The sequence below is a fragment of the Colletotrichum gloeosporioides genome (genome assembly GCF_011800055.1).
Source record: "Colletotrichum gloeosporioides strain Lc1 chromosome Unknown consensus_48, whole genome shotgun sequence".
NCBI classification, from domain to species: domain Eukaryota; kingdom Fungi; phylum Ascomycota; class Sordariomycetes; order Glomerellales; family Glomerellaceae; genus Colletotrichum; species Colletotrichum gloeosporioides.
In genome coordinates this window covers 779,217-802,340 of record NW_025544693.1, presented here as the reverse complement: position 1 = coordinate 802,340, position 23,124 = coordinate 779,217, and the positions used below count along the sequence as shown (strand labels likewise).

The window sequence follows — 23,124 nt, the reverse complement described above, 5'->3', positions numbered from 1 at the left end:
AACAGCCCACGAGGATGTAAGTGATGTCTGATGGTCAAACGGTTCCGCGCATGCTCAGCTCATGATCAATTGTGTGTTGCGGTTATTTCGAGGGGGCCACCGATCTAAACCAACACATTGGAGGAGGTTCCAAAGGGCTCGCGGATACAGCCTTCAGGCAGGTCATCGAACGAAGCTCTCGCGGACGCTTGCTTTGGTGAAAGTAGCCCTGACCATGGTACTTCTATGGTACAGCTACCTAGCCGTCCTTGCCGAAGAGAAGGTGCAAGACCCCTTCTTTTCTGCTGGCTGGCTGTAAGTAGTCGGTGCGTGCACCAGCGCAGTAGATCTTCTGGGGGCACTTTCTTCACTGAGATGCTTTCCTTTCAACAGAAGCAACGCCGGGGAAACAATTTAAATTAACCTGCAGCTGTGAATGACGCGGATGCAGCGTGCCACACTCGTCTCATGCGCTTGGCCTTCATCGAAATGCAAGTCTCGGCCGTGTTCGTCCACACCGCCTGACTTGATATCTTTCCTCCCACTCCCCGCCAGTCCTTTGCCCACCTTCCCCCGTCTGTACAATGGCGGATTTGCTCAGAGTAACCATTGAAGCATTCTGCAGTTTTTGAAGCCCACGATCTTCTCGTCCCACACAGGGTACTCTTCCGTGGCTCAGGTTCCATCGTTTCGACCAGCTTGAACAACATACCTCTGCAACTGCAACCACAACTGCCGGTTACCCGCCTCCATCCCTCTGATTCAAATATCACTTCCACCTCGGTCCAAGGCCCACGCATGTCGTCCTTCATTCCGCTTGATTACAACAAAGCCCGCGTGGCAATGGAGTCTCGTGTCGCCCTCTGGTCGTTCATCATTCTCTTCGCGGCAGCTGTCACGGCAGTCCCGTACTCGCCCACGTACAATTACGGCTTTGATGCTGCAAATTTGGTTAAACGCCAAACACAAGACCCCATCGTTGTCACAAAGCTTCCCCTCGCTAATGGAACTGTGCCCCTTCGTCCTGAAATCAGGCAGATGAAGCAGAACCCATACAAATGGAATCTGTTTCTGCTCTCCATGAGCATGCTACAGTACACGAACCAGAACGACGAGATCTCGTGGTACCAGATCGCAGGCAGGTTTATTCGCTCAACACTCGAGCCAAATCCTAACATCAAACAGGTATTCATGGAGTTCCTTTCGGTCCGTGGAATGGCGTTCTAGGTGCTCCGGGGATCGACGATAGGGGCTATTGCACCCACATGTCCATTCTCTTTCCTCCATGGCACCGCGTCTATCTCGCCCTGTACGAGGTGAGTGAAGGCCATGAGTTGCAGTACGTGTGCATACTAAGTTCCAGCCAGCAAGTTCTCTTTCGCCTGGTACAAATGATCGCTACCTGGTTCACGGATCCAAACGAGCGTACCTTCTATCATGCCGCTGCAGCTGATTTTCGCATCCCGTATTGGGATTGGGCTGCTTCACCGCCGGCCGGAGAAAGCGTGTTCCTCCCTGATTTCGAATCCGAAGGCATTCAGATATATGGCCCCAACGGTTGGCAGTACATTGCCAACCCGCTTTACAGCTACAAGTTCAATCCGCTGGATCCCAAGGTTTTCTCCCAAGGCGATGTAAGCAAACAATCAGCAAGCACTTGACGGAGAGGTGCGGGAGCTAATCCAAGCAGTTCCCGAATTGGACAGAGACCAAGCGAGCGCCGTTTGAGAAGACTGACAACCGCAGCGTGGCGCATTCCATCGAACATGCGAGACCGGCTTTACAGCAGAGACTATACACCCTTTTGTCAAATTACAAGGACTACGGACCCTTCAGCAACAAGTATTGGGGCACGGCCACCAACCAGTCGCAATTCGACTCGGTCGAAGCGCTTCATGACGCGATGCATGTTTTGGTTGGTAACCGTGGCCACATGTACTACATCCAATATTCAGCCTTTGACCCTGTGTTTTTCCTTCACCATACAATGGCGGACAGGGTAGTCACGATGTGGCAAGCTTTATACCCAAACTCGTGGGTGACGCCCCAGGTCGCGATGGAGCATTCTTTCACCATGCCACCCGGAGAAGTCCAAGACGTATTCACGGAGCTAAAACCCTTCTATGCAAATGCCAGCGGCGCATTCTGGAACTCGGAGATGGCAAACGACACATTGCACTTTGGCTACTCATACGCGGAGACCATTCCTGGCCAGGCGGGGTCCAAGTCGGAAGATCGTACCCGCCTCATAGCTGCAATCAACAGGCTCTACGGCTCATCCAGCCCTTCAACCCTCGTTCAAAAGCGCAAGAGAGCCCTTGAGAGACGAGATCGCGGGAAGTTTTCGCAACTTCGACAAGGCACTTTGTCAGATGATGTGTCACCAGACTTCTCACGCGAGCCTCACGTTGCTGCCAGTCTTGTGACTGACGATAACACATACACAGAGTGGATCGCCAATGTCCACGTACAGAACGGCGCACTGAACGGCTCGTTTACTATTCATTTGTTCATAGGCGCGGTTCCTGGAGACATTAGGTCTTGGTCGGCGGCACCGAATTTGATTGGGTCGATGAACGTCTTCGCTATGAAGAACATGGGATCCGCAAACCATGTATCGGGAACGGTCCCATTAACGTCAGCTTTGATGCACATGGTGTCTGCAGGGGGCGTGGCAGGGCTTGATCCAGGCCAGGTCGAGCCCTACTTGAAGACATTTCTTCAAGTCCGCGTGATTGGAGAGGACGGAGCAGAGGTTAGACCTGACTCTGTCGGGGGTCTCTGCGTCCAAATCGCGAGTTCTGAGGTCCAGGCAGCAAGGAACGAAAGGGAGCTTCCCGTTTGGGGTCCGGTTATTGAAAGGTTCGAAATGAACCTTGGTTAATGCTGTTCCGATCACGACAATTGATCGAAGCAAAGAATTGGGAGAGGCTTTATCGGGCTGTTTCAAGTACATTCTTTTCTCGAGATACTCGACGTTTAATGTGTAATTTTCTTGTCTGGATGTTGCCCTCGCCTAATCTTCGTCCGTCCAGTGTCGAGTTTGGCCTCAATTATTGCCATGTCATTGACGAATGGAGTAGACGTGGCAGGTGCGCCGCTGCGGTACATAGGTACATTGTGATGCCTTCAAGGCACATAAGCCACAGCTGCATATGTGCTGCGCCCCAGCCAGGCTATTGGCGGGCCCCACTTCCCAGATACGGGCTGGGAACTTTTCCGAAGCTTCAGCCTCTCCTGCTTCTGCGGCTTAGGAGTCAACTGGTCCACGCAGGGTCGCGACATCCTCATTCTCACCCACACTATCCCAATCCACACGCGACATACGGAAGCCGCCAACATGAAGCTCGTCAGGTAAGCACTCAAAGCCTTCTCCCCTCCCCGTACTCGGTCTGTGTGCTGAGCTTCCATCGCAAAAGAACGCCCTGATCGAGGACCGCCAGAGCTGACATGGACTGCCCACCACCAGATTTTTGATGAAATGCGCCAACGAAACGGTGACAATTGAACTCAAGAACGGTTAGTGGTTTTTTTTCCCCCGCCCTCCCAAGAAGCACGAACTTCACGGTAGGACTCTTGATTGAGGATGACTGCTGACGCGATCGTACGTAGGCACCATCGTACACGGCACCATCACGTCTGTCTCGCCCCAGATGAACACGGCGCTTCGTACAGTCAAGATGACGCCCAAGGGTCAGGACGCCGTGTCGCTCGACACCATGAATATCCGTGGCTCCACCATCCGATACTTCATCCTGCCCGACTCGCTCCCGCTAGACACGCTTCTCATCGACGACGCGCCGAAACCCAAGAACAAGGCTCGCAAGGAGGCTGAGCGCGGCACCGGCGGCCGTGGAGGCAGAGGCGGCCCAAGAGGACGTGGCCGTGGCAGGGGACGCGGTCGCGGTCGTGGTTAGATGGGATGAGATCTGTACGAGGCAGAGGGCGCTTCCACGGTCTGCAGACGAGCACACGCACACGCACACGCACAGCCAGTTACGACGGGCGCGGCTGAGAATGGATGATCCATGTGCTATCGCCGGGGGAGATGACTGCAGACGCCTGGGGCCGACTTGGAAAGGGGGGGAAAGATCGTCGCGGGCCCCCCGGAGACAAAACCCGCGACTTACTTTGCAGTTCGGTCCAGAGCATGAAAAGTATCATATGCATCAAGTTGAACCGGGTGCTCTTCAGGCGTTGGGGAAGATAGGGAAATCAAGACTTCAATTCCACCATGAACCTTCGACACCAGCGGTGGTAACGGTGGCGCTTGAACACCTAGAGTGCGTGGTGATTGATCTTTGTTCAAGGCGAGAGAACCATGCAAAAGAAGTTGACAATAATTCTGTTCCACGGTGTCTACTCATCAGCTCTCCATACCCTAATGATCTGCAATTTTTCCCATCCGGCTTGCTTCCCGCTCTCGCCGACCGTGACAGCTCTCCAGCCGTTTCCCAGTCCCTCGATGCGGTCCTTGACTTGTTGCGGCTTGTTCTGCGCACATAAGAGAACGTAGGCGCAGCCTCGAGCAGAAAGCACCGAAGGCAAAGCCTCGAGTAGCCTATCCGTGGTCTCCATGCCGTCCTTGCCGCCCGCGTATGATAAGGAGAGGAAATACGAGTCTTCGTCAAAGGTCGTTTTCCTCTCGCCAATCCTCAAAGTGTCCGACGACTGGTTGGGCAGCTCCGAGGAAGGCACATACGGCGGGTTGAAGACGAGGACGTCGACGACGCCGTCGCGCAGCGGGGATGCCAAATCGCCCATCATGGCACCGAGCCAAGCGTGGCAGCCCGTCTCCTCGTTCTCCTTGCGCGCGCGCTCGACGGTGCCGTTTGTCGCGCGACATGCGAAGCCGTTCAGGTCCACGCCCGCCGTCAGGACGTTGCGGGTCCCGAACAGTCTTTCGGCCTGGGCGGCAACGAAGCCTATGACCACGCCCGAGCCGGTGCCGACTTCGACCACGAGGGGCGCGGCGGTGCTGTTCCCGCCAAAGCGGGAGGTGAGGAAGGCTGTTTCCGAGGGCGCAGAGATGGTGTCGAGGAGGAGATATGAGTCCTCTGCCGGTTCGTAGACACGCTCAAAGGGCACGTGGGATGTGTCTGGTGTTGGGAGCATCTTCGATCGTCTGTGATGTGTGTTAGTGCGTGTGTCTGGTGAGCGGTTCTCTGTGAAGCCTTGAGGTGTAGCTTTCGACAGGACACGTCTTTTGGCAACGAGGTCGTCTCACTATTTGCTTTGAGGTTAATACTGTACGGTCGGCTGTCGTTCCAATGGCAGTTATATCGAGTCGACGTCAACCCCGGGAGCCAAAAGCGCTGCGTGGTTCGGCAGGTTGAAAAAAAGCCTAGTTTGTGTCAAATCTCGGTCTACCAAAATGTGGGGTTTTGACTGTGTATGGTTTGATACCCCAAGATGGAGATCACCAACTGTAATCACTCTATTACGAAGCGCCATAATTAATTATGAATTTTTCTTTTCATTTAAACATTGATTTTTGCAATATGTACGAAGAATTTCCGCGGAAGAGAATTGACGCCACAGATATGAGAAAGTCGCTTCTAATCGATGATACCATCGGGCAAGAAGCTCACGTAGTCTAGCGGGGCCACCTCTGGCCCGTCTGGAGTTCCGACAATCTTGAGAGTGTCTCCCTTCTCAATCTTGACTCCGGGGAAGTTGATACGAATGGCTGAGTGTCCATCCAGGTATTCCGATGGCCAGTGACCCAGCTTCTCCTCCCCGTCTCCCCTCCACTGGCCAACGACTTGGTCGTTGATGTAGGCAACATACGAGCATTTGCCCCTGATGACGTCAAAGTAATTGACAGCAAGAGTGTAAGTTCCAGACTCAAAGTCGACGACGGCTGTGGCAGTTCCGGCAGTCGTGTTGGAGCTGGTGACGATGGCCTTGTAGCCGGATGCCGTCTCAAAGGGATCAACTTCCACAACCTTGTATCCGTCCAAAGTCATGCTCTCGGCCTCGATGCGGTACTTGTAGTTGCCCACACGGCCCGCCTCATCGGCAATGCTGGACTTGTTCCAGTAGAAGTTGCTGATAGCATCACGCCACACAATGGAATGCCCTGCTTGGTACTTGAGCTTGAAGAGGACATGCTCGTAGCGCTCGGCATCAATCTGATCCTTAAGAGACTCCCACATGGGCACAAACTTCTGAGCAGTGGCAGCGCCGTCATAGTGTGCGTCATAAAAGTGCTGGATGACGGTCTTTCCGCTCTTGAGCACGTGAGTGTAGGGGACATGGTGGAACCAGAGAAGGAGGTCGTCCGGTGTGGTGTCAATGTTCTCATACATCTCCGCCACCTCTGTCGGGTACTGTCCAGCGTTGCCGGTGCCATTCTTGACTGTTCGGTCCATGCCGACGCTGAATCCGTCCGCTCTGGTCCACTGGCCCCAGCCGTTGTTGTCCTGGGATCTGTGGATGGGGTTAGTAAATACAGCACTGGTAAGGCAGGAGGCTGGTACGAGGAAAGACTCACCTAGGCGACGGCCCATAATGAGCGTACAAAATATCTGTCAGCGTCTGGATTCCCAGGTTGCCGCTGTAGCTCTCGTACGCATGCCAACTCTCCATCGACATCTTGGTGATGGTGTCGATGACGGTGGGGTCCAGGCCGAAGGTCAGACGGGTCCAGTCCTGAACAATGGTGGTAACATCATCAGTCGGGTTCCAGGCCAGTCGGCCGTAAGCATAGAGGTTTGACATGGCGAGGTGACTACCCAGCCAAGTAGAGTTGGCACCGACGTTGACAACACCAGCATATCCGGTGAGAGTCTTGTTGAAGCGCTTGCCCGAGAGAATGTCGTGCATTACGGAGGGCTGCCCTCCGATGCGAAGATCGAAGTCCAGGATGGTCTTCCACAGAGGAGGGAGGTAGACGAGATGATCCTGCTGCCCGAGGTATTCCTGCGAGATCTGCAGCTCGATAGCCATGTTGGTGTGCTCCAGATTGGCAAAGAGAGGCGACACAGGCTCACGGACTTGGAAGTCGATAGGGCCATACTTGATCTGTACGACGACATTGTCGTCGAACTTGCCATCCAGCTCCTTGAAGAATTCCACAGCCGCGTTTGCTCGGTCCGCGTGCCAGTCTGTCCAGTTCAGTTGATCGTAGACAAAGGCACGGAACATGACGATGCCCTGCTTGAAGCCATGGTTCTTCAGCTCCCTGGCAAAGAGGTTGGCACCGTCCGCGAGGGTTCTGTTGTATGTTATGGGGCCGGGCTGGCCCTCGGAATTGGCCTTGACGAGGTATCCGCACATGTCTGGGATGCGCGAGTATAGCTGCTCGGTGATGTTGCCCCACCACGCAATGACAGTCTCGTCGAGGGGATCGAACGTCGTGAGGTTACCAAAGGTTTGCGGAGAAGCAAAGTTCATCGAGATGCCAATTTGGACACCCCAGGGCCTGAAGGCATCGGCAATTCTCTTCAAGCCGTCCAGGTTCTCCGAGGACAGGAGAATGGGGTTGGCGTTGACATTGTTCACGATGATGCCGTTGATTTTGGCTGAGGCTAGGAGGCGGCCATATTGAGAGACGCGGGTCATGTCGGTAACAACCTTGAGGTTTTCGAAGAAGATGGAGACTCCTCCGTACTGCAAAAGTCAGCATGAGAGAGCTGACAGACAATGATTCATGAGGCAGAGGGACTTACACCACGCTCGATGCTGCCGTGAGTTCCGGTGCCATCCATGTTATCCCACTGGTTGGCCCAGCGGATCTTTGCAGACGGGTTGGTCGCGTACGCAAGCTCACTGAAGTTGCCTTGAGCAAGCAAGCTCAAGTACTCAAAGGCACCGTACAACGCGCCCCTCTCATTCAGACCTAGAATCTTGACCGAGTCACCCTTGACGCTCAGCCAGAAGCCATCTTCGACGAGGTCCGCTGTGACACTGTCGGCACCGCAGGCCGCAACGTAGGTGTCGAGGGTGGCCACGACGATAGAAGAGCCATTGCAAGCATCGCTGCCAACTGCGACCTCCATGCCGAGAATGCCTTGGTACCCCTTTTGCAGCTCGGAAAGGGCAGAAGAAATCGGACCGTTCTCCGTGGCTTTGAGTCCAACTACGGCAGAGGGAAGAAGAGCGTTCGCTGCGCCTGCCGACTCGGGGAGTCTGGCGTAGCGCAGCCAACCGTCGAGGCCATCCTCGGCGACAACGAGGCCGAGGATGGACGCGAGGAGAAGAGACGTCCGCATGGTTGGTGCCGCTGGAGAGGAAAGCCAGTTGGAGAAGCACTTGCTCTACCAAGCTCGCATGGTAACTCGGGGTGGCAGGGTGTTATAAAGCCAGCTCCAAGCGCGTCACGGGTAGCCATCCAGATCTGCGAACTCGCAGAGAACTCCTCCCGGAACCCAGCATCGGGGCATTCCCGACCGGGGCAGACAGCGGTAATGCCACTATCGCATTCAGGCTAAAAGGGCCGTCGGTATTCATCCATGGGCTTGGAGTGGAGCGCCCTGGAAGCTGGTACGGACATCAGTCGAAATAAGTCCAGATGGACCCGTCAAGAGTGTGACCCTTCATTTGGAGTCTAAACCGCGACGTGCGGAGAAACTGGCGCTAGCGGAGAGGGGAGAGGCTTGGACGAGAAAAAACAGCCCAGAGTTGGGTTGAACATGACCCGAGCAGCTGTTGATTGACATGCGCTGAGCCTAAGGCTATGTTGAATCACTTGACGGGTCAATCAACATGGAGAAGGGGGCATGTAGTCTTTGCAGCCGTCAGGGTAGGTCGATGGCGAGCAGGCGACCGGAGCAGAGAAGAAAAGGGGAATGCTGATTGAGTTCAGACGGTTCTTTTCGTTCTCCCCCGCACGATGCAAAAAGACAGCGCGGGGTGAATCGGGGAAAAGCTGCAGCGTGTGGGGGAGAAGAGTTCGGGCGGTGAACCCCAGCTGCGGTCCACTAAGTGTACGCAGTGGATGAGGTGGTACCTCGGGTACTGCGCACATGACTTCCCAGAGTGTCTGTTTACATAGCATTGCTCGCAGCGGTCTGCTGTCCGAGTCCTTAGAAATGTAGATCACCAGTTCAGCCTGCAATCTTACTCAAGTAGAAATGTTAATTTCATGACTCGGGATGTGCAAAGCTGTGAATCTGGACGGGATCATGCCGCTTGTTCGGCGCTCCTGGACCCCCCTGGGTCTAGCTCCTCCGATAGACTGGAACCCCAACTGGCCCCAGTATCAACGTCGTCTACTGCATACTGCGTCCCTTGCCCGTTGCCAACCCGGATAATGTGAGCCTCTCCATCTATTAAGGTCGCCAGACGTCGTCATCGGGTCTTGGCCCTGCTCAATTACCCGTCAGCTCGCAAAAATTCGGCCCCAGCCGCCATCGCCATCCTCTTTCCTTACCTCCATTCTCTCTGTCCCTGCCCGCAACCCTTGATTTCGGCCTCCTCACATGATGGCGCAGGCGCATTCGATGCCCGCGTCCTGCTTGTTGGGGCCCGTGCCAAATTTGATGCCGTTGGTAATCTTCTTAATCATTCGAATCTGGTTGCGGTCGTAGAGTCCGAGGAGGTCATGTTTTGGGCACGGCCGCAGGTTGGCGAGCTGCATTCGCAGAGGCTTTTTGGCGATGCCACTTCCGAACTGGCCGCATGTCGTGTAGCCCATTCCGGGCCCGCAGGAGACTGCAATCTCACCCCAGATGCACTTGCACTCGACGTGCTTGTAGATGAAAACTTCGCACATTCTTCTTGCGTAGGTCCAGTGTTCAGGAACGTGGCGCATCAGCCTGGGTAGGTGGGTTTTTCAAGTTTGCGCTGGGGTTGGATACAAAGGACACCGTCAGCTATATGAGCGAGATGAGGAAGGTCTAGCTACATCCTGGCAGTGAATGGCAGGAGCTGATCTTGAAGCCTGCTTCAACCTGTTCGGACGAATCGCCGCAACTGAGTGACTTTTTAGCTCTAACTTGGAAGCACAAGATATACGCAGCCGTGCACATGATGTCATCTGGAATAAATGTTTCACGAATTTGCGGTTATTTCCTACATATTCTGACAGTACAATTGCTCCCAAGGAAGCTTGGTCGGTGCCAGATCCCACCAACAGCCGGGTGCTTCCCGAGCCCAATTTACTGAGGTGACTGGGTCAATGAGGCATCCATATCACGGAGGGTGCTGCTCTCCCCGGTGCCAAAGTTCTTCTCCGAGTAGTCGTCAGATCCCACCATGCGTGTCAACAGACTCTCGATTCTGGATGTCGTCTGCTCCAGCGCCTCCAACCTGCTGTTGACGTCGTGCATGTCTTCGCTGCCCGTGAAGGATCCTCGCAGCTTCGACGAGACCCCTGGGAACATCGAGTCTCTCCTAAGAGGCGACTTTTTGCGCATCGTGTCGTTCGTGATCGTCCTCGTGAACTGGCGTCGGATCATGTGGTGCGTAAAGTCGTCGTCCACAGCGATTTCCTCTTCCACGGAGTCGGGGGGCGGCAGGTCAAACACGGCTCTTATGTCGCGATGGGCCGTTATGCGCCACTTCTCCCAGAACCATTGCTTGACCCTGGGGTACAGTGTCAAGGCCCCGCCGCCCTTGGTCTTCTCCGGCGGCGGCGGAGGCCACAAGATTCGGCGTTCTGCAACAGCGATGATGAGTAGCAGCGGGAGGTTGACCAGCCTGACGCTCGCTACGTGTATCTTATGAAACCATCGCGGGCCGAGGACGAATTTCAGCGGAAGCAGAAGAAATACGGCCAAGATATTGAAAGGAGGCTGGTAGGCGAAAATAGCATCGCCCTTCACTCCCTCCAATGTTAGCACGGCTTTCCGGAACTGAATTTCTGCTGTTGCGTTCTTGACGATGGTGCTGAAGGTGTTGGAAAGCATCGATACGAGAATCGTGAGGAAGAGAGTGTTTCCCAAAAACGCAAATGCTACCATCAAGACTGGACCCAACAGGGGGTGAAAGTCGGCCTGTGTCGTGAGTCAATCGATGTCGTCCGGAGCACGTCAGTAAACTTACCGATCGCGATATACCGGTGCCGTCGAGCCCGAACCAGATCCACAACATCCACTTCCCAATCAGGCTACCCCGAGTATGTCAGTATGTACGTTGAGACGGCGTTGGTAAGGCTGGCTTACACAGGAGCATGCTCGCCTTCTCCAGGCGGGCCCTCGCCGAGCCATAGAAGTGACAGGAGGAACCCTCCAAAACACCAAGCTGATAAGAATGTTAGGAGAACAAAGTCCGACATCATGGACCGTAGAGAAAGGAAGACAAGGTTGTCTGAAAGCAGGTTAAAAGCAAGCCGCGGCACTAGAACGGGGGCACCCATGGCTAGCACGTCGAGCGCCTGTTGCTTCGGCACCAGCTCGCCAGTACGGCCGCCATGGATACGAAGAACCGCATATATGGCGTAAAGACCGATGAAGCCCACGTCGAGGAAGGACCACAAGTTTTGAGTGTAAACATGCCTGTCTGAAAGTCAGCAACAACATTCTGTTCCCATGGGTCGTCCACGTACCATCCGTGTTCCAAGATAGTCGCGAACTGGTCAAGAGACCATCCAAATGCAAAGACGGCGAAGCACCCCTCCAAAAGAGTGAAATGTTCGGGATTGCGCTCAGCCATTACAGAAAGGTAGAGCGCGAGCAGAACCATAAACTGGAAGACTTCGAGAATGTTTCTTGTGCGAGGCACCAGCAGCCGATATTGGTCGAGCAGAGGCCCCTCTCGTGGATTGTACAGCGAGATAGGCTTCAGCTTGTAATGATCTGGAATGATGTCCATGAAGCTGGAGGGGGTGTAGACGATCCGGCCTTCGTAGATTGCATCAACGCTTGGGGGGCGGATTAGACTCTTTCAAGGCCCGACGAGCAAGAGAATACTCACACTTTCTGACAAGGGGTGGCGCTGAGGAAGTGTTTACTCTCAGTCAAGATTGCAATTTCCAGCGATGGCAGCATGCGATTGTAAGACCGATAAGTTTCAGTCGAGGCCGCCTCGCGAATGCCAGCCGGAGCATTCTGAAAGGGTTCGAATCCGGCGACCAAAATGTGCGATAGCAAGACGAGACCCTCTGGGCCGTCATTGTCCTCGCTGAAGCGTCTCAAGATACGCGTTGCCACGAGCTCACACAGCGTTGCACGACTGTAGTTGACATTTTGACGGCTGTTAAGGTGTGACTGCTCATGGAGAAACTGAGCGCGGTTGACAAGCAAGCAATAAACTGATGTCGAAACATGTTAGCCAAGTCAAGGAAGGAAAGTGACGACAGCCAAGGTGTGCTTTTCACCCCCTGAGAGGCATGTAAAGATGGCACGCGGAGACATCGAGCTGGACTCACCTATGGATATGTCATCAAGCTCATAAAGTTTGTCAACTAGCGGGCGGACAACGGCAATGTTGATTCTCACGTCGCGGAGCTGCTCCAAGCTGAGGTAGTCCTCAACAATGGATATGATGTCTCTCCTGATGCGGTGGATATTGGTGTACACAGGCAGATGATTGTGAGGGTTGGTCATGCAGCCATAGAGCGGTACTTGAAACTGAGAGGCATGACTAGGGCGGTTCCGTTGCAGAAGCGGCCGTTCTTCCGGAAGCTGAAGGCGCGTCCGGCGACCACGGTCGGACATAGTAGTTTCTCGCTGATATGTGAACCCGGCGGCGAGGGTAGGGTAGGCAAGGCGAGAATGCTCGGGAAACGGGATGCAACGCGCCTAGCCAGGGGTGCGGTGCAGCAAAGATATGTGTACGTAATGGTTGAAGCGAAGGATGTTTGACGGGTGAGGCCGGCGAGGACGGCGAGAAAACCAAGTCGGCCAGTTGCTAGGTCAGAGACACCGGACCGGACCGGACCCAGGAGGTGGTTGACACTGAGTGGCAAGCAGGAGAAACCCCCACGCGGGTCGGCCGCAGTGCGAACGGTAAGGCTCGGGCTCCGAGATGGCTATGTAACGAAGGGGTTTATGTCGGGCAGGGCATTCAGCAACGCAAGTGTTTCTGTCCGACAGTCTGGACTCTGCAGCGAGGGGGCGATACGGTCGACGTTGCTGGTCGGCGGAGAACAATGTTGATATAGATAGAAGGTCGAAGGATAGACGTGGGTACAGTACGCTTCGGCAGGACAGGGGGCGTCTCGTCTCCACGACCCCGGCGGGACGCTAAGAGATAGCACGCCTGCGTTTTTGTTTGAATGCAAGCACACGCTCGCGCGGGAGCCCGACAAGGTGGTCTGGGGGTAGGCGATATGTCAGGCAAGGCGAGGTGAGGCAAAGACCAACAACGTAAGGAAAACTCTGTGCTTTGCATTCGTCAAGGGAAGGGAATCGATGAGCCTCAGACCTTGGCGCGAGGGAATGAGGAGTAAAGATGTCATGTATTTGACGGCCCGAAGTCAATTGAAGACTTGTAGGTTGGCTGATCTTCGCAGGGAACCTAAGAATAAGAACGCTTGGGACATTTTGTCTCTCTCATCGTCTGGTCTGGAGTTTCATGAATGACGACAAACGCTCAGCGCAATGCCACGCCACGCGAACCCCTGTCAAGTCCGGACTGTCTCGTCCTTTCCATCCTAGGCGTGCACCAGTTGCGGCTCAGCAGTGCGGTCTTGTGCTTTTGCCAAGGACTTTCTTTACTGCGGTACGTATTCCCTTCCCCCCTCTCGACGACACGGGGTAACCGAACCGGCATTGGCTGACACCCACGACACGAATGCCAACGCCAACTTTTCATCCTGGCAATTCAAGGCCACACGGTCTGACGAGTATGTCTGCCACAACTTTCTCGCTGCGACATGGCTCACCTTGTACCACACAGCCTGAAGCTCGACTTGCTGGTCCACAAGCTGAGTTGGCGGCTGCCCTGTGCTCCATCTCATCCTCTGTCGTGCTCCACTGCAGAACATACTACCTAGCTGGAAACGGACGATCGAGACTAGAGCGCAGTATTACCTAAGGCGACCTTAACCTGCCATACCAAAAGGCCGCTGATGCTGAAGCGCCGCATACTGCGCCTATCTTGCGGTGAGCGACTGGCGGGGTTGCCCGACTTCACGTGTTGCCAGCTTGCCGCTCTCCATGGACATCCCCTGGCCAGGTGCGGAGGCGTCGTTTCCTTGCATGTCTACACATTTGCGTTGCTGAGTTGGGAAAATTGTACTTTTATCATTCAAGTTAGGTAGGTGCGGTAAGCTACGAGTTTCATCATCGGTGCTCCCATCCATCCCTCGCGTCTTTCTTTCGGCGCCAGGCATGTCTCATCAATTTTTTTCCCATCCCCCAAGGCATATTGAATGAAGGAATCAGGTTTCGGTTTGGGTATTCATGTCATGAGAAACTGACCCAGCTTACAGCTGGACAGCCTTGCGGAAGTTGGCACCGGCGTAGACGGCGTTGCTGCCAAGCTCCTCCTCGATGCGGAGGATCTGGTTGAGCTTGGCAAGGCGCTCGGAACGGGCAGGCGCACCGGTCTTGATCTGCCCAGCGCGGATACCGACGACGATGTCGGAGATGGTGACATCCTCAGTCTCACCGGAACGGTGAGAAACCATGACACCCCAGCCGTCGGCGTAGGAGTCCTTGGCGGCCTGGATGGACTCGGTCAGGGTTCCGATCTGGTTGACCTTGAGCAGGAGAGCGTTGGCGGACTTGAGCTCAATGGCCTTCTTGATGCGGAGGGGATTGGTGACGGTCAAGTCATCACCGACAATCTGGATGTCCTGGGTCTTGTAGAAGTAGCTCCAGGCCTCCCAGTCGTCCTCGGCGAAGGGGTCCTCAATGCTGACGATGGGGTACTTCTTGCAGAGGTCGGAGTACAGAGCCGCGAGCTCCTCGTAGGTGATCCACTTGGTAGGGTCGCTCTCGGGGTTCTTGAAGTCCAGGTCGTACTTCTTGGCGTCCTCCTTGTAGAACTCAGAGGAGGCAACGTCCATGGCAATGTTCATCTTGCCAGTGTAGCCAGCCTTCTCAATGGCATCGGTGATGAGGTCAAGAGCCTCCTGGGCAGTCTGGATATCAGGGGCAACACCACCCTCGTCACCGACGTTGCCGGCGGACTGGCCGTACTTCTTCTTGGCCAGGCTCTTGAGCTGCTGGTAGACCTCGGCACCCTGGCGCATGGCCTCGGAGAAGGAGGGAGCGTCACTGGGCAGTACACGTCAGCTCGGGGTCACATCCTCGCCAGTTTAGAGCTCCGAGTCAAACTTACGAGGGGACGATCATGAACTCCTGGAAGGCGAGACGGCCACCAGCGTGGGAGCCTCCGTTGAGGACGTTCATGAAGGGGACGGGCAGGACGAAAGGCTTCTTGGTTCCGGCCAGGTCGGAGACGTGGGCGTACAGAGGGACACCCTAGAGACGGTCAGACGAGGCAAAGCACACCATATTGTGACGAGACCAACCTTCTCAGCAGCACCAGCCTTGGCAACAGCCAGGGAGACACCGAGGATGGCGTTGGCGCCGAGCTTGGTCTTGTTGGGTGTTCCGTCGAGGTCGATGAGGAACTTGTCGACCTTGGTCTGGTCCTTGACATCAAGGTTCTCCTTGATCAGGGCGGGGGCAATGATGCTGTTGACGTTGTCGACGGCCTTGGTGACACCCTTGCCACCCCACTTGGTCTTGTCACCATCGCGGAGCTCGCAAGCCTCGTGCTGGCCTGTTTAATGGATGCCATTAGCCTTTGATCACTTCCATCTCTTCTTGGGGTATGATGAACCGGGGGAGGGAAACCGGCGGGGACGACGACGTACCAGTGGAAGCACCGGAGGGGACGATGGCACGGTGAAGGCCGGTCTCGGTGACGACGTCAACCTCCACGGTGGGGTTGCCACGAGAGTCGTAGACGTAGCGAGCGTGGATCTTGGTGATGGCCATGGTGATGATATGTGTAATGGATGGTTCCTAGCGGAAGGAGAGGAGAGATGTTAGTCGACAGTTTGGGGGGAGGAGAAGGCTTTATATTGCAGGGAGCAGGAAAAAGACAAGTGGGTGAGTCAACAAATGGCAATGATAGGACCGATTCGGGGAAATTGCTAAGCTTGCGAGTGCTCCTTGACCGGACAAAACAATTGCCTCAGGGTGGGATGGCATGGTGGGGTGATTTTCTCGCAAGCTTCACGGCCAACGGCATACAGCTTTGACATGGCGGGGCAGCTGGGTTGATAGAGGGGGCTTGGACGTGGATGGAACATGACTTACTTGGGTGATTTTAGGATGAAGAAGCCGCGGACTGTACCTCAGCAATTGAGTTGGTGTGCAAAAATGAGGCGGCAGTGATGGAGGAGAGGGATGGTTGTGCCAAAGCAGTCGAGGGGAAGGGGACGAAGGTGGCAGAGGTGTGTTCAGTGTTTTGGAGGGGTCTTTCCCTTCCCACCCCACCTTGCTTGCCTACCTGAGGTGAGGTGAGCCCAGGAGCCCAGAGCGCAGTGTACGCAGTAGGTATTCCCTGTCCAGCCCAGCCCCGGTCAGGGTGCAGTCCATCCGGTAGGTAGAAAGCTAGGAGGTACCTGCAAAGAGGTATCATGCCTTACTTACCTCAGGTACACCACCTCCTCAGCCCGGGGCTGCATTGTTGCTCGCACCTTCTTTTTGGTGGGTATCTCGACATCGTCCAATTGCTCGTTGGCAGCCGGACCCTAGAGAAGGCGGGGCATCTGCCCTGTTAAAGCGCTACATGGGTCTGGAGCTCCAAACAGGCCAAGAACGACCACAAAACAGCTTCGTTTCATGGTACCATTCTTAGCACCACCAACACGACGACTGCCACGGCTTCTTTGGTGAGGGCCGCTCCTCAACAAACCGCGCATCAGAAATTGCTGCCTTGCCAATGCGACCAGACACGTTTCCGCTGTTGTCTCTCGCCATTGGATCCTCATCTATTTTCGTCCCCAGCCACAGATCCAGCTTCAAAATCTCGCTTCACCCGTGTGTCTCCATGTCAAAAAACCTCGGTCCCGAACAGTGGCAGAAAGCTTTCGGCATTGGGTGTCTTGTCGATTGACACCTTTATGTCAGAACCATCGTCTGATTGGCCGCCCACACCAACGTCGTCTGCACAACGGCTTTGCAACCGTCCATTGTCGGGTGTCCAGTGGGCTCAATCTGGGCCTGATGCGTAAAAGCGCGTCTTCGACAATCTCCAGGTCCCGATTCCCGATCTTCAAGACGTCTTTTCCCCGGACCCCGGTCCAACGACGAGATGCTCATTGGCAATTCCCATCAGTGAATGGTCGTTTTACTCCACAAAACGCCTGGGACGCGCTGGCCGCCATGGATTATCCCGAGGATGTTGCTCGGAATAGCCAAGTGCTAATGCGGTTCTTCCCGATCATGGATCCCGACCCCGTCACCCCGTCCAGTAATGCCGGGGTAAGACATCTGTAGGCAAGTCATAGAATGGGAAATGGTACTTTTGACCTCTTTCTTTGAAGCCCAAGTGGGATGACGTTTGTTTTCTGTCCCGGGGAAGTGGTCCTTGGCGTGGGGAGTGGACGTCAGTCGTGTTTCCTCTTGGACTAATACCACCAACATGACTTCCTTTACCCGCGACTCGGCCGACCGAGCCGAAGCTGACAGACAAAAACGCACAAGATAAATGCGTTTGCATGTGCAGACAGCCCTACCGTCTACAGTTCAGTATTTTGAATGCTGGCCCCGTTCTTTAGGGTCCGCCAATGCTGCTTTCAAACGTACTGGTCGTCCTGTGGGTGCACGATATCTGGAGAACATGCTCTCAGCTGAACCGGGATGGTGGCTATCCAGCCTAGATTTCCCGTCTTTGGACCGAATCACCGGCAGAAATTCGTCCATCTCCCAGATGTGCAACTGTCTGATAAAATGGTGTGACCGAGATTCTCCGGACTCACAGCCTACCCAACCCATCTGCAAGCCCCGATTCTAGCCATGTCGCAACGCCCTTTGCCGCGCATGATGGTCACAACTGTACAATCACAGCCCAACACAGACACTGCTTGGACGGTACTTTCAGGCGTGGATATGCAAAGTATCGTCGCTTCGGGCAGCCATCCAGAGTGAGCACGCACACGCCCAGCACCGCTGGCTCAACACGCAGCAGGGTCACCGGCATTGGTCGCAGAATGCCCGGTGCACTCCTTTCCGGCATGCCCTCTGGACAGAGGCAAAGTCAATGATAGCTTTTGGGGCCTCCAGGTTGTGAATGTGGGCAGCGGATTTACTCGCTGGATGCCAATTCTTCGAGTGTCTGGTTGTCTGGTAAACGTTTATCCTCGTGGGTGTCTTCCCACGCCAATGGCCGCACATGGCGCCCGGGAGACTTTCCGAACGGCGCCGTGGGTGCGGACATGGAAAACGTCACGGGAGGACCAGAGCAGATTCCGGGAGGATGGACGCTCGGAACGGCTGTGGGCCGGATCGGGTGGACGCGGCTTGGCGTGGAGCTCGGGCGGAGCAGAGAGCAGCACGGGTCGGTGACCTGAGGCAGAAGGTGGAGAGTCTTGGATTTGCGCATCCGGGCGAGCAGCGCGGCCTGCATCGGCGCATCCCCATGGCTGAGACTGGAGCCTCTGGAAGCTTTCTATCCCTCCCCCTCTCTGAAATTGGACCCCGCGTTACATGTACCTTCCTTAGACGTGCATAGCTTACCTTGCCTCAGGTAGCTGGGTGCCCGAACTGACCGCTTTCGTTCTTTTGTTGCTCTGGCCCCCGCCCCCTCCTTCATGGCTTTCCGTTTCGTAACAAAACGTACAGTCGATCTGACATCACGCATCACATCGACCAGACGGCCACTTGCGCGCATGTGCGTTCTCCAGCTGGATTGCTCACCGGCAGCATACACCGCAGCAGGCATTCATTAGCTAACAACGAGCAATACAGACCTTACCAGCTGAGAACATATAGTGCATCCTCAGCGCAACAAACCTCCACCTCCCGAGCTACCCCTCCCAGACGAAACGTTCGACTCCAAAACCCCCAGCGCCTCGCCGCCACACGGCACTGCTCGTTCAAACGAAATATGTGCAGGCACGGAGAAGCTGCCGGCGCAGGCACGCTGAACTACCCCAGAGAGCAGCTGCCCACCAACGTCGTCCCGCGCCACTATGATCTGACCCTCGAGCCCAACTTCGAGACGCTCAAATTCGACGGTCACGTCAAGATCGACTTTGACGTTGCCGAAGACTCAAACACCGTTTCCCTGAATACTCTCGACATTGAGGTCAAGCATGCCGCCTTGTCTCTGTCGGCCGAGGGTCAGCAAAAGAGCCTCAGCGACCCGGTCATCACCTACGATGAGTCCAAGCAGACCCACACCTTCGAGTTCAAGGACCGTCTCACAAAGGGCGCCAAGGGTACTCTCGAAATCAAGTTCGTTGGTGAACTGAACGACAAGATGGCTGGCTTCTACCGCTCATACTACCCCAAGCCTGACGGCTCCAAGGGCATTCTGGCTACCAGTCAGATGGAGCCTACCGATGCTCGTCGGGCATTCCCCTGCTTTGACGAGCCTGCGCTCAAGGCAGAATTTACCGTCACCCTTGTTGCCGACAAGAACCTGACGTGCCTGTCCAACATGGACGTTGCCGAAGAGAAGGAGCTGCCCGCGGGAAAGAAGGCCGTTCGATTCAACAAGTCTCCCGTCATGTCGACCTATCTCGTTGCCTTCATCGTCGGAGAACTCAACTACATTGAGAACAATGACTTCCGGGTGCCTCTTCGCGTCTACGCGCCTCCCTCTGAGGATATTGAGCGAGGACGCTACGCGCTGGAGATTGGTGTCAAGGCTTTGGAGTTTTACGAGAAGGCGTTCGGGCTCCCTTACCCCTTGCCGAAACTCGACCAAGTTGCCATTCCCGACTTTGCCGCCGGAGCCATGGAGAACTGGGGTCTCGTTACCTACCGTACTGTCGAGGTCCTTTTCGATGACAAGACGAGCGGTGCCGCAGCCAAAGAGCGTGTCTCAACCGTCATCACCCATGAGATTGCTCATCAGTGGTTCGGAAATATCGTGTCTCCCGATTGGTGGCACGCTTTGTGGCTGAACGAGGGATTCGCCGAGTTTGCATCTCGCTACTCTCTGAACGCGTTCTTCCCTGAGTGGAAGCTCAAGGAGTCTTTCGTCAGGGAGGATCTCCAGGCGGCCCTTGGCCTCGATGGCCTCAGGAGCAGCCACCCCATTGAAGTTCCCGTCCATAAGGCCGAGGAGATTAATGAAATCTTTGACAGCATCAGCTACGCCAAGGGCTCCTGCGTCGTTCACATGATTTCAGCCTTCCTGGGCGAGGATGTGTTCATGGAGGGCGTCCGGAAGTATCTCAAGCGACACGCGTGGGGAAATGCCACGACAAACGACCTGTGGCAAGCTCTCAGTGAAGCCAGCGGCAAGGATGTCGGTTCCATCATGAACATCTGGACCCAGAATGTCGGTTACCCTGTCGTTTCTGTTACCGAGACGGGCAACTCGATCAGCGTGGAGCAGCACCGTTTCCTAACTACCGGAGATGTCAAGCCCGAGGAGGACAAGGTCCTCTATCCCATTTCTCTCAATGTTCGCACCAAGGGCGGTGTTGACAAGGACTTGATGCTCACGACCCGCGATGCCAAGTTCGAGGTCGCGGACGCCGACTTCTTCAAGATTAACGCCGACTCCACCGGATTCTACCGCACAAAGTACGGCATTGACAGACTTGAGAAGCTTGGCAATGCTGCTGAGCTTCTCTCCGTCCAGGACAGAGTTGGCATCGTGGCTGACACCAGTGCGCTCGCTACTTCGGGCTACCAGAAGACGTCCTCTTGCCTGGGTCTGTTCAAGGCTCTGAGCAACGCCGGCGAGGCAGAGTATCTGGTTTGGGACCAGATTCTCACTCGCCTTGGGTCCATCAAGATGGCATGGATCGAGGACGAGGAGGTTGTCGACAAGTTGACCGAATTCCAGCGCGACATTGTCAGCGGCATGGCCCACAAGCTAGGTTGGAACTTTTCCACAGCTGACGGCCACGTCGAGCAACAGTACAAGGCCCTCATGTTTGGTGCGGCCGGTATGGCTGGCGACGAGAAGGTTCTTGCCGCGGCGCGGGACATGTTTGAGAAGTTTGCGGCTGGAGACAAGACCGCCATTCACCCGAACATCAGAAGCTCCGCGTTCTCCATCGTGCTGAAATACGGTGGTGAGAAGGAGGTGAGTTTCTTCTCTTTTTCTGCGATTCATCAACTGACCAAAATGCTGTAGTACGATGCCGTACTCAAGTACTACGAGACCGCTGAGACGAGCGACGAACGCAACAGCGCCCTGCGCACGTTGGGACAGGCTCGTGACCCTAAGCTTAGACAACGTACTTTGGATATGCTGCTAAGCGGCAAGATCCGCGACCAGGATGTTTACATCCCCATCGGTAGCCTGCGGTCTAGCAAGAGTGGCATCGAGGCTCTGTTCGACTGGATGCAGACGAGGTGGGACGAGATCTACACCAAGTTCCCTGCTCAGTCTTCCATGATTGGTAGTATCGTTAGCTACTGCACCAGTGGTCTTACGAAGCAAGAGCAGCTGGACCAAGTCGACAAGTTCTTTGCCGCAAAGGACAAGAAGGGTTACGTTCGAGCGCTGTCGCAGTCTACCGATTCCATCAAGGCCAAGATTACATGGACCGCCCGTGACACGGAGGATTTGCGCAAGTTCTTGGGTATCTAGGGTTGCAGACGCCGTACTATGAGAGGTTTGTGTGTTGTAAAGGTCATGCCGCATAGCTGTTCAGGGACAGCCAAATAACCAAAATAATGAATTCGTGTAATTGTGTGGATTCCCAGCCGTGCGACCAAATGGCTCGATGCCTCGTAGGGGCATGAACAGTGCAGCGCACGATTGAATCTGGTCGTAGTTGCTCACTGTCCCGTTGTGGACTACATTCAACCAAAACAGGTACCCAAAGTCGGCGGTGGGTCCCATACAGGCTTTGCGTCAGAGGGGCTTGTGCCCAGTGCGCAATGGAAGACACAAATCTCACAGACATCCATTCATCACGACACTCGTCCCCCTGGTTGAATGCTCGGAGCCGCCGCTGTCAGATTGACTGCAGGACCGTCCAACTGCTTCATTCCCACCATGGCAGCCCCTCGCCTAGCTTCCTCGTGGCAAGTCCGCGCCGAGGCCGGTGAGCCCTTCGCCGTGATCCGCGTCCGCGACCTACAGGGCACCATCCAGGCCGGCACCGACGCCTGGGGCCGCGAGAACAAGTCGCAGCCGGTCCGCGTGTCGGCGGAACTGTCCATGGCTAGCCCTTTTGACGCCGCGTCTGCCTCAGACCGTGTCAGCGACGACACGGTGCATTATGGCTTGCTCGCCAAGGCCATCCTCTCCAGTCTTGGGGGCATCAACAAGAAGGCACAATCGGCCGGCAAGCCCTCACATATTCGCCTTCGGGACGCAGTTGGTCAGATCTGGGCCGATCTGACCGGCCTCTCTCTCGATGGACAGTATGTCCCTGCCGAAGAGGGAAGCGTTGGCTTTTTGCGGGATAGGCTCTCGCTGGTTCGGTTCATGAACCTGAACGTCACGCTGCCGAAGGCGTCTCTCCTTGGGAGCGCTATCAGTCTGTCAGCGTCCGCCGTCCTCAGTCCCCAAGGGGGCCCGTCACCGATCGTTGTACGCAGCTCTTGCCTTCGCCTTCACGATCTGCGGGTGCCCACTCTCATTGGTGTAAACGACAATGAGAGACTCGCAAGGCAGATTCTTGCGGCGGACATGGAGATTGAGCAGTTTGACGTGTCCGAAGACGTGTACGTCGGCATTGAGTCTATTGTTGTAAAGGTCAGTCTATCTCTTCTCTCTTGTATCTCTAATCCCTGGTCGTTTAAGAATTTCTCCTGTGCCCGTCTACAGAATGATAACCTAACATTTTCCGTGGCAAAGACGCTATCAGACTCGTCCTTTGAGACTCTCGAGGCCCTTGGCCCCGCCATCACACAGAGCATCCGCAAGGATATCAAACACGTTGCCGCGTCCTCTGCCTCGCAGGCGCCGGACTGGGTTATCAAAGTGGCGATGGAAAAGCCGACGGCCATTACAATGGCCGAGGCCTCGCGCGTCGAGTACAGAGAGCTTGTCAGTGCCCGCACATAGCAAACCAAACTTTTCCGACCAAGATCTATGCTCCCTCGTTTTGTGCTCTCTGAGCGTAATAAGGCTGAAAATGACGGCGATACCGTGTTT

General features: G+C 55.3%; 6 protein-coding genes across 6 annotated transcripts; 2 read left to right on the top strand and 4 right to left on the bottom strand.

The window, feature by feature from the left end:
- Positions 1-822: 822 nt before the first annotated feature.
- Positions 823-3,896, top strand: GCG54_00004199 (Tyrosinase; the record flags this gene model as incomplete). The annotated part of the gene is made up of 6 exons (XM_045404253.1): positions 823-1,185; positions 1,347-1,613; positions 1,670-2,487; positions 3,151-3,333; positions 3,449-3,498; positions 3,592-3,896. 6 exons carry the CDS (start codon positions 823-825, stop codon positions 3,894-3,896), a joined length of 1,986 nt encoding a protein of 661 aa, XP_045264088.1.
- Positions 3,897-4,338: 442 nt separating this feature from the next.
- On the bottom strand, positions 4,339-5,094 carry GCG54_00004198 (eRF1 methyltransferase catalytic subunit MTQ2; the record flags this gene model as incomplete). The annotated part of the gene is made up of 1 exon (XM_045404252.1): positions 4,339-5,094. The coding sequence occupies one exon, from the start codon at positions 5,092-5,094 to the stop codon at positions 4,339-4,341; it is 756 nt and encodes a 251-aa protein (XP_045264087.1).
- A 443-nt stretch (positions 5,095-5,537) lies between these two features.
- Positions 5,538-8,195, bottom strand: GCG54_00004197 (putative alpha-glucuronidase A; the record flags this gene model as incomplete). Its single annotated transcript, XM_045404251.1, has 3 exons — positions 5,538-6,411; positions 6,476-7,593; positions 7,653-8,195. 3 exons carry the CDS (start codon positions 8,193-8,195, stop codon positions 5,538-5,540), a joined length of 2,535 nt encoding a protein of 844 aa, XP_045264086.1.
- Positions 8,196-9,400: 1,205 nt separating this feature from the next.
- GCG54_00004196 (uncharacterized protein) lies at positions 9,401-12,581 on the bottom strand (the record flags this gene model as incomplete). The annotated part of the gene is made up of 7 exons (XM_045404250.1): positions 9,401-9,740; positions 10,087-10,919; positions 10,969-11,032; positions 11,088-11,420; positions 11,471-11,785; positions 11,839-12,175; positions 12,293-12,581. 7 exons carry the CDS (start codon positions 12,579-12,581, stop codon positions 9,401-9,403), a joined length of 2,511 nt encoding a protein of 836 aa, XP_045264085.1.
- A 1,712-nt stretch (positions 12,582-14,293) lies between these two features.
- Positions 14,294-15,818, bottom strand: GCG54_00004195 (Enolase; the record flags this gene model as incomplete). Its single annotated transcript, XM_045404249.1, has 4 exons — positions 14,294-15,089; positions 15,154-15,296; positions 15,347-15,600; positions 15,695-15,818. 4 exons carry the CDS (start codon positions 15,816-15,818, stop codon positions 14,294-14,296), a joined length of 1,317 nt encoding a protein of 438 aa, XP_045264084.1.
- Positions 15,819-18,936: 3,118 nt separating this feature from the next.
- GCG54_00004194 (Aminopeptidase 2) lies at positions 18,937-23,034 on the top strand (the record flags this gene model as incomplete). The annotated part of the gene is made up of 4 exons (XM_045404248.1): positions 18,937-21,096; positions 21,148-21,598; positions 21,992-22,722; positions 22,825-23,034. The coding sequence occupies 4 exons, from the start codon at positions 18,937-18,939 to the stop codon at positions 23,032-23,034; spliced, it is 3,552 nt and encodes a 1,183-aa protein (XP_045264083.1).
- Between the last annotated feature and the right edge of the window lie 90 nt (positions 23,035-23,124).